The sequence below is a fragment of the Panicum virgatum genome, chromosome 1N, assembly GCF_016808335.1.
Source record: "Panicum virgatum strain AP13 chromosome 1N, P.virgatum_v5, whole genome shotgun sequence".
In the NCBI taxonomy this organism is placed as follows: Eukaryota; Viridiplantae; Streptophyta; class Magnoliopsida; order Poales; family Poaceae; genus Panicum; species Panicum virgatum.
Window position 1 is genome coordinate 16,329,446 of NC_053145.1, and position 10,421 is coordinate 16,339,866.

The window sequence follows — 10,421 nt, forward strand, 5'->3', positions numbered from 1 at the left end:
CCCGTGGAATGAGTGAACGAGTGGTGCCATTTGCAGTACAGTCTTCCCTGCAGCTCTTGGGCCGTTGGCGACTTGTGACTCTCTGGAAGCTTCAGCTGTTTTTCTTTGAGGAGCAGATCAAATATCTGCTCCGCCTTGGTCACGTCAAAGTCGAAGCCCTTCACAAGTCCCTGCTGTTTGACCCACTTACACGGGACAGGGTTTGCCCCGCGGGTCCACATTGCCACGGCTACTTCTTGCTCCTCGCCAGAGTCGTCAGATTCTTCAGCTTGTGCCATGTTTACATGGCGCATGAACTTGTCCTGGTACAGCTCAGGATGGTAATGCTCGTATGCAGTAAGCTTCTGCACCAGGTGCGCCAAAGACGTGAACTCCAACTGAAAAGCCACATCCTTGATCGGCTTAGCGAGTCCCAGGACAGCCAGATCGACTGCCTCCTTCTCTGTGATGCGCGACGAGTAGCATCGGTTCTTGACCTCCCTAAAGCGCTGTATGTACTCTAACACAGTCTCTCCCCACTTCTGCCTGACTTGGGCGAGGTCGGCAATTCCAGCTTCTGCAGCTTCCGAGTGGTACTGGGTATGGAATTGATGTTCAAGCTGCCTCCAAGTCCGAATTGAATCCGGAGCTAGTGACGCATACCATCCAAAAGCTGGGCCTGTAAGGGATTGGCCGAAGAACTGGACCCTCAATGGATCCGACGCTGAGATCATCCCAAGCTGCGTTAAGTATCGGCTCACATGCTCGATGGAGCTGGCTCCTTCTGACCCGTTGAACTTGGTGAACTCAGGAAGCCGATACTTGGGTGGCAGTGGGATCAAGTCATAGTCGCTTGGATACGGCTTGGAATAGCCGATCGCCTTTCTCTTGGGCAGGATGCCGAACTGGTCTCTGAGTATTGCACTGACCTGCTCCACACTAAGAACTCCTGGGGCCGATGGCTCAGCACTCGGCCCAGTAGCGTACTTTGCCAGCCACGCTTGTTTTTCTGCGTCTACTCCAGAAGCTCCTGGGTTCACCACCTGCACCGAGCGTGCTAGACTGACGCTGTCAGGGATGTAGGCGCATGTGTAGCCGTGCAGAATCTCCTTAGGTGGCTCGGTGAGGAACTGGCCTTCTCCAGGATCACCGCCGATCTTGTGGACGACGAAGATCGGCGAGCTCTGTGGTCTGGGAGCTGCAAATGAGAATGGCAGTTGCAGCCTAGAATGCAGTGCAGCTTCCTCTGTGTGACTCCCCGGGATTGGCCCGGATGGAGAGTACTGGTTCTTGATTATCTCCTGGATGACGCGATGCGCCATGCGTTCAAGCTCGTTCATCAGGCTCTGAGAATGCCGATGAAGCGAATGGGCCACCATGTAGTTCATCTCCTGACGCAGGGCCCTGGTGCGCTCCTCTGATGGTACAGACAGGTCCACATTGTCGAGAGTGCCTTCAGGCGAGAACCCCTTCCACCTGATGCCATGGTTGCGGGTCCTCTCAAAAGAGCCGATGAGATCGGCTTCCAGCAGAGCTTTGACCTCATCATAAAAATATTGTGTTCAGGAGGAAGCTCTTCATACGTGACGGGCTTGAGAGCGGGTTCTTGATCTTGAGCTCCAGTCATTGTTGCAGTAGATGTTGCCGAGAAGGGTCCCACTGGGCGTGCCAGAATGTGTTGTCAGTCGAAACCCACCGGCGAGCAGCGACGGGCAACACGAAGAGCCGGGAGGTTGCTGGGGCGCTGGCAGGCAATGCTCCCTCGTCGACGGCCCGCAATTCCGTCACGCGCTCAGAGGTTTTGTGGAAAACCGGGCGTGCCACCTGACCTATACCCGATCAGGAGGGTGCAGACGTGCTCCGAACAGTTTCCTGCATACAAAGACACGTGTAAACGTAAGTCCGAGCCGTGGTCGGCTCCCCGGGACGACTCTTTCATCGGCTTTAAAGAGCCGATCGAGTCCCGGTGTCAGATGGGATCTAATTGTATCCAGACATGATAAAATAAGCAAATAACTGTAAAGCTGCTTCAATTAAATCTAACTAATCTAATCCGCGATGGTAAAAGCTTCACTGCCAGATCGGAGCATCCTACACGTGACTAGGCCTAATGAACGTAACAAATAACTGAACCGTAACCCAAAACAGAGGCCTAAGAACTAGCAAGAGCCGATTCCCGGAACAATCCCTATCAAGGCTAAGATAAAGCATCTACTATGCCACCGGATCATCCAATCCGTTTGCAAGGCCTAACCTAGCAGATATTACGCAGACTCTTAAGATAAGAGCAAACCAGAACAGATCAGATCTACTAGATATAAAAGAAGCAGGGTGTTGCCTCTGTGCAACTAATTCTATGCGACAAGAACTAGCATGAGATTGAAACGTGACTGCACAGAGACAACGTGATATTCGTAGATGATAAGCAACGAAAGCATGATAGATCTACTAAAAGCCATGCTACGAACATCAAGATAACTAGCATTACTCGCCATCAAAAATGCTTCAGTATGAGTAATACCAAGGTAAAAGCAAGAACAACGCTGCCCTGATCGCGAGAAGCGATCAGGGCAGCATGGCGCTTACTTGGTTGAAACCCTAGGATTAGGGGTGGCGATGCGCCGAGAGTTGTTGTTTGCGAGTCGTGATGACGCTCTCCTTACGAATAACAAAGGATACATATTTATAGTTCGGAGACTTGGGAAACAATCTAAACTAATCTTGTCCCGATCGGACTCTATCTCTAATCTTATACTAAATCTAAGGATACACGGCCCATACGGCCCAGATGCTCACGCAAGAGCCGATTTACAAGTCTTCTTGATCTTCTGCTTTAAGCCCATCTTGCTTTCGGCCCATAAATTAACCCTGTTAATTTATTGCGATAACAATATGTTACTAAAGGGCCAGATTGCAGCAAAGCTTACCTCCAGCGCCTTCGAAATGGAGAAGATGTCCCTGAAGATGAAGAAACACAAACAAGAAATGAAGTTAAAGAATATCTTGATTGCCGATATATATGTGAACAGGATGCTTGCTGGCGGATATTTGGTTTTGATATACATCGCCACTATCCAGCGGTTGAAAGACTTCCTGTACATTTACCAGATAAAAATAACATTCTGTATCATATAAACACTAACATGGCAGAAATTATTTCAAACGACTTCTTAAAGAAAACTATGCTCACCGAATGGTTCACTGCAAATAGAACATATGAAACTGCTAGAACACTAACATATCTTGAGTTTCCTTCCAAATGGCGTTGGGTTCGCAAAACGAAGACATGGCAACCTAGACAAGGATCTAAAGGCAAAATTGGCAGACTTTACTATGTGCATCCTTCGGTTGGTGAAAGATATTACCATAGAATTCTTCTTATGAATGTGAAAGGTGCTCGCAGCTATGAAGATATTAGGACATATAATGGCATAACATACCCTACTTTTAAAGTAGCTTGCAACACCAGAGGTCTCCTTGGCAATGATCAAGAATGGTACCATGCTTTCGATGAAGCTGCTGCATGGGCAACTTCAACGCAACTAAGACAGCTTTTTGTCACAATGCTTCTTTACTGTGAAATAGCTGATGAGTATGCTTTTTTTGAAAAAGTTTGGAGATTAATGGCAGATGATATACAATATCAGATTAGAGAAAATATTGGCAACAAATTATATACAATATCAGAGCCCATACTAAAAGACTCTCTTCTTGATGATTTAACAACACTTTTTGCACGCAATGGTGGAAATATTCGAGAACACAATATTCCTTCCAAAACTAATCTCTCTTCTGGTCCTCGTGGCAATCGCTTAATTGAAGAAGAGTTGAACTATGATGCTACTAAACTTTTACTTAGATCTGAAGAGATGATAATAACCTTAAACGATGAGCAGTTGCATGCTTTCAATACAATCATAGCTGCTGTAAATACAGGCACACCTGCTTTCTATTTCGTATCAGGATATGGCGGAACCGGCAAAACTTATCTATGGAATACTATAGTTACTTATTTACGAGGCAATGAAAAGATAGTCTTAACTGTTGCCTCTTCTGGTGTTGCCTCATTGCTACTTCCTGGTGGTCGCACAACCCACTCCAGATTTTAAATTCCATGTGAATTAGATGATGACACTGTCTGTGACATTAAACGGGGAACAATGTTGGCAGACCTCATACAACAAACATCTCTCATTATTTGGGATGAAGCACTTATGACACATAGAAGAGCTTTAGAAACACTTGATAGAACATTACGGGATCTACTGTCTACCAATAATCCTGACCTTCGTTCTATACCTTTCGGTGGTAAAGTTGTTGTCCTTGGTGGAGATCCACGACAAATATTACCTGTAATAGAAGGGGGAACACGTAATCAGATCATAGATGCTGCAATTATCAATTCTCCATTATGGTCTGCAGTTACAATCCTCACATTGCATAAAAATATGAGATTACAATGCCCTGATTTAGATATTAAATCACAGAAAGAATTATTAGATTTCAGCAATTGGGTATTGTCTATCGGTGAAGGAAATTTAGAATCACAAATACCAACAGATAATTCAGATGAGATGTTAGTAAAAATTCCTGAAGATCTACTGATTAAGGGTCATGAAGAAGCCATCCCTGCTATTGTCAATGCTATATACACAGATCTTATCAACGAATACCAGAATATAGATTATTTGAAAAGTAGAGCCATATTATGCCCAACAAATGACTCGGTCGATGAAATTAATAACTACATAGTATCATTGCTTCCTGGTGATGGAAAACAGTATTTAAGCTGCGACAAGATTGTGAAAGCACCTGACAGCCATGAGTCATATGATATTCTATACCCAGTTGAACTACTCAACTCACTCAATGGTTCTAATTTCCCAACTCATGAGCTTACTTTAAAGGTGGGTGTCCCAATCATGCTTTTACGCAATCTGAACCAATCAATTGGTCTGTGCAATGGCACAAGACTAATAGTGACAGCACTGGGTGACATGGTAATACAAGCAACAATCATCAGTGGTACCTTTGCTGGCCGTAGTGTTCTAATCCCTAGAATACAACTTACATTTAAAAATCAGAAACTACCATTTGTGCTTCAACGAAGACAGTTTCCTGTACGTGTATGCTATGTAATGACAATAAATAAAAGCCAAGGTCAGACATTGGCTATGATTGGGATCTTTCTTAAAAGACCAGTTTTCACTCATGGACAATTATATGTTGCCATCTCTAGAGTAACATCTAAAAAAGGACTGAAAATTCTCATACAAGATGACAATGGTGAATATTCAGATACAACAAAAAATATTGTATACCCTGAAGTATTTACTGCCATAAATTGCAATACACAGACAAGCTGAGATTATAACATGTTAATGTAACTACACAGTATCAAACTGACATGATTAATAGACAGATAACTTCTACTAAAACCATTTTTTCAAGAGTTCAACCATAAATTTTATTGTTTATATGTCTTTCTTCTTCGAATGTCATACCCTCTTTGCAGTCATCCTCAATTATGTAACATAGTACTATTGACATATTGTTTTCCTTTTCAGGTCAAGATAGTTTTCAGCCCACTTTCAACCTTACAGCCCAAAGATTGGCACAAAACAATTCATGTGCGTGTCTACAGAAAATGGGAGTATCGTGGAATCAACGAAGACAACCCCTTACATCATATCGATTTGGTTCTTGTCGACAGCCAGGTATACTGAAAACAATTTCCTTCACATTACTACTTCAATAATTACAACCATAACTAGATTGAGGAAAAATTACATTATATTTATTTACAACAAATATTGCAACGAATATTTCATTTCAGGGAAACACCATGTATGCTGAGATCCCAGCAAAAGAGGCAGACAAACATGGTCTGATTATACAAGCTGATAGAACTTATGTCATAAGCCGCTTCAGAGTTTGCAATGCAAAAGATGCTTTCAGATCTATTCCTGGACCATATATGTTGGAGTTTACCTGCCATACCAAAATCAGTGCAGCAACTAAAGAAATAACTGAACCCAAGTACATCTACAACCTAACTCCATTTAGCAAACTTCCAGAGTTCATTAACAACAAAAAAAATTCCATGGTAAGAAACAGTAACATACTTTTTCTTTTCCGAAAATAAACTTATATCATCAATAGATTTCTAATTGTATTTTAATTTCCAGATATCTTGGGCATACTCACAGAGATAAATGAACCGCAATGGATTCCATTTTCAAATCAATCCAAACCTAGTCTGCGTCGTGATATCAAGCTGAAAGATGAAATGTAAGCCAACACTGTGATGACATATTTTATGACAGTAATATCTCAATTTACTTTGTTTACAAAATTTACAACACTTGAACTCAGCGGTGAAGAGATCAAGCTAGTTCTTTGGGGCTCCAAAGCAACACAATTTGATATTCCAGAAGACACAACTTCAGAAGACAAACCAATCATAATATTATTCACTGGATGCCTTGTCAAACTTTACCGTGGTATGTCCATTCTAAATCATTCCAGATTGTTTCTCATAGTATCTTTCATGATTCAATATCCATAACCTATCTTATTTATATAGGTGAACTTAATGTCAGTGGCTACTCAGCTTACCATTGGTACATAAATCCTGATATACCAGAAGCAGCACATCTATTAAACAGGTAGAAACAAACAAATAACTTCTTTATATGCACCTACTACTTAACATTTATTAATTCTTATTTCTACAACAAATGTTTCTTATAAAATTTGTTTGCACATATATCCAACATTTCAGCACACTGGGACAACCTTTCAAGATTAAACGAGCTGGCATTCCAATTACTGAGCAAAACCAACCAGAGCCTATTGCTATACCAGATTTACTAACACTCAGAGAAATGGAAGAGATAGATCCTTATGAATTTCCGGTAATGAACCCATCAAACAACAAATTGAGTGCCTCCACTATATGTTTATTCCTACACTTTATCCTTTTCCTTCTAATACAGAAAACTGGATGCCGCTGCACTGTAACTATCATCCGTTTAGCTGAAACACAATCTTGGTGGTACCCAGCATGCAATTTCTGTCGCAAATCGTGTCAACAAGATGGTTCTTCCTACATATGCTTAGAATGCAATACCATTGATAAATACTCATACAAGTAAGTTTCTGCTATCATTGTCTAAATTCTCAAAACTATAAGGTAATCAGTATCAAGCACCTTCTTCTCATTTACTTCAAAATTTCATCTCATTCAAAATCAATTTCTTATTACAAAATCAGATACAAACTTCCATTCATTGCTTCTGATGGGACTGAAGAATCTGAGATGATTGCATTTGCTACTGTTGCTCATCGTATTGTTGGTAAACCAGTTGAAGCTGTGATGAGATCTTATAGAAACAGGGATAACATTCCCGCTGACATTGCAGCTATAGTCTCGTCCAAATTCACCTTTTCTGTTACCATGGCCGAAGCTAGCTACCGCAACCCTAAGAAATCATACCAGGTCAATAGTATAATTCATAGCTATGGCAAGCAACGTTCCCTTCCATTCCACCCTCCCAATCAAAGCTAGCTAGTAACCCACAATGCCAACTTCTATGCCCAATCAAGTGGAAGTGTCCTTCCATCAAACACACCTAAGAGCAGTTCTGAATCACCTATCCTTGACACACCTACTAAGATGCTGCCTCTAGAACAGTTTTCTCTTCAGACCCCAGCTAAAACCTCTGAGCTTCCTCCAAATACTTCAGAAGAGAACACCAATACGTAAGATTTTGAGCTTCCATCTATTTATATTGTTTTTAGAAGGGGAAAATTTTCTTTTTTTGTGTACAATACTAACACCACTGCATTTTAAACAGCCACTCTACAACACCACCTGCAACAAAATCATCCAAGAAAAGATTCCACATGTCCGAAAAAGATGATGAAGTGGTATGTCCCTATGTATACTATATAAAAAACAGCCAGACAATATTTAATCTTAGATTTTCTAAAACTATTAATTTTGGTAATATTTTTCTATCAGGATGAAGAAGAGTCACCATCTGAGACAGCAACACTTAACAGGGAGAATGTTGATGAAAAAAGTTCTGATCTAACAAAGGTATCATGAAATCCATGCTGTTATTTGTTCGATTTAAACTGTACTTTCAGCAGAAATAAATACATAGTTGACATACCATATTCCTTTCTGATATATCAACAAACATATACAACTCTTCACATCCAAAAGCAATGTCGCCACCAGGGAAGCCCAGCACAACCAAGCTTCCAAAAACTCCCAAAAAATAACAATGTTAAGACAAGGTACTGCATTTTACTTTTCTTTATTAAAACATATTACATTCAAATATTTAATGACCAATTTCCTTTTCCTTGATAACTAATAAACCAAAAAAAAATTTACAGGAAAGACTGAGAAGCTGATGAGCAACCATCTGCAAGTGTTGCGCCATTGCCTGAGCTTTGATCAACTCGGCAAAAAAGAATGATCAGACCAAAATTACATCTACTTCTCCATTGCACTACTACTATAAACTACACTTTATGTTATGTACCTACGTATTTCTAGAACTTAAGACATTCTACTCGGTCTGCTTATACCAGCTGACCAACTACCTATTATATTGATAACCTTATTTAAACCATCAATTATTGAAGAGTTAAACCTTATTGATAACTTTATTTAAACAATCTATTATATTGATCATCTATGCACATAGATACTTCAATACTTTCTTTTTTACGCATCCCATCCAATATTGATAACCATCTATATATGTGCTGTATCAAAACTTTTAATGTTACTATATTCTTTCCAAAGCTTATTCTTCTTTCTTGCCCAAGATTACATATATACAATTACAAAACACATAGGCGCGCGCAAGCGCGCGTAATGTACTCGTCATCTATATGCATGTAAATTTTAAACTAATAAAAATTGTTACTGTTAAACCATATATCTAAATTAAATTTAGATTGCACCATTATATTTCTTGTCATAAATTTGAATTGTGCCATTATCATTCTATGACAAGATTTTCATAACTAAATAAATAATTTCGGGTTCCGAGAATGAATAATTATTTTTACAAACAAAAAATTAAATATAGCAAACACTCAATAACGTACAAAGAACAAAATATAATACATCACGAATATTTAATTGTATAGGATAGATATGAAAAATGAATATCACGAACAAGTGAGTTAATATCACGGAATAATTTAATCTACAAAGCGAACAAATTAGTCAACATCACAGAACAATTTAATCTCCAAAACGAACAATTTAATTTTATTGGAGGAAGAAGTCAACGTAAAATTCAACGAAAAAAACTGAAAACAAAAATGGAAAAAGAAGAATGAAGAAAAATATGTTAAAAAGAGAAAAATAACAAAAGATAAAAAAAATAAAAGAAAAATACGGAAGGAAAAAGTGGAAGGAAAAAGTGGAAGGAAAAAAGAATAAAAAAGAATACATAAAAGAGAATTTAAAAAATAAAGAACATGTGTGCTACCCACCTTTAGACTTTTCTAAAGAGTCAATTATGAATTTGTGTAGATATGGAAAACGAAGAAGAATGAAATGGGTTATGAAATAGAGAAAACATCTACTTAGAAATAGAAGATAAATAAGTAAGCAAATAAAAGGAAAAAGAAAATAAATAAATAAATAAAATAAATAAGACTAAAAAGATTTGTACAATAAATAAAAGAGAAAGTGTGTGTCGGAAGGGGAAAATGGATGGGAGAAACCAAACTATTACTGGATGGAAAAAAGTGCAGAAAAAATGAAACGAGAAACACAGACAACATATTTCCTTCTTGCATGTAACGTGTGATGGCATTCCAGCTTCGCATCAACTAGCAGCATATAGCAGAGAGACATCCCAGCTTCACGTGTGCGTAGCACATCAACTAGCAGCATGTAGCAGAGAGACGTGGGACTCTGAGCTAGCACCTTGGGCCATGAGAAAAAAAAGAGAAAAATGCACGGCAACCAGTGCAAATATGATAATGGGCCGAATTTGCCAAATGATACACACGCAGATTCCTTCAGACGATGGCTTATCGTTTTATAGCGCGCGTGATATATAGCCTCCGCCAGCCCCGTGAGCTTCCTCATAAGTGTAGCCTAAACCCATATCACGAAACAGGTTCTCATCGGTGCTAGACTGAACAGGATAATAAGACCTACCTTCAGCAAAAACATTTGCTAGTTGCAATCATCAGGTAATCCAGACACGTGTTCTTAGTTGTATCGGGCCTTACCGGCAATCTTCTTGGCCTGCGATTCCGTGAGTCTTGCCGCGAGATCCGGAAAATTCAGAATTGTAGCTAAGGCTAAGTATCATTTTTTCACGGGCTTCTTCCTCGCTGTATGGACGAGCCCCGCAAAACGTAAGATAATTGTGGTATACATATAGGGAGTTTTTTTT

The 10,421-nt window shown here is 39.8% G+C and overlaps 1 protein-coding gene and 1 long non-coding RNA gene across 2 annotated transcripts; both read left to right on the forward strand.

Annotated features, from left to right (window-relative positions):
- Positions 1–6,218: 6,218 nt before the first annotated feature.
- On the forward strand, positions 6,219–7,549 carry LOC120653366. The gene is made up of 6 exons (XM_039931125.1): positions 6,219–6,270; positions 6,355–6,482; positions 6,566–6,647; positions 6,764–6,896; positions 6,978–7,132; positions 7,255–7,549. Exons 4-6 carry the CDS (start codon positions 6,867–6,869, stop codon positions 7,547–7,549), a joined length of 480 nt encoding a protein of 159 aa, XP_039787059.1. The 5' UTR covers positions 6,219–6,270; positions 6,355–6,482; positions 6,566–6,647; positions 6,764–6,866.
- A 634-nt stretch (positions 7,550–8,183) lies between these two features.
- On the forward strand, positions 8,184–8,634 carry LOC120653990. The gene is made up of 2 exons (XR_005666924.1): positions 8,184–8,286; positions 8,389–8,634. It is a non-coding gene; the product is annotated as an uncharacterized LOC120653990 (long non-coding RNA).
- Positions 8,635–10,421: the final 1,787 nt, after the last annotated feature.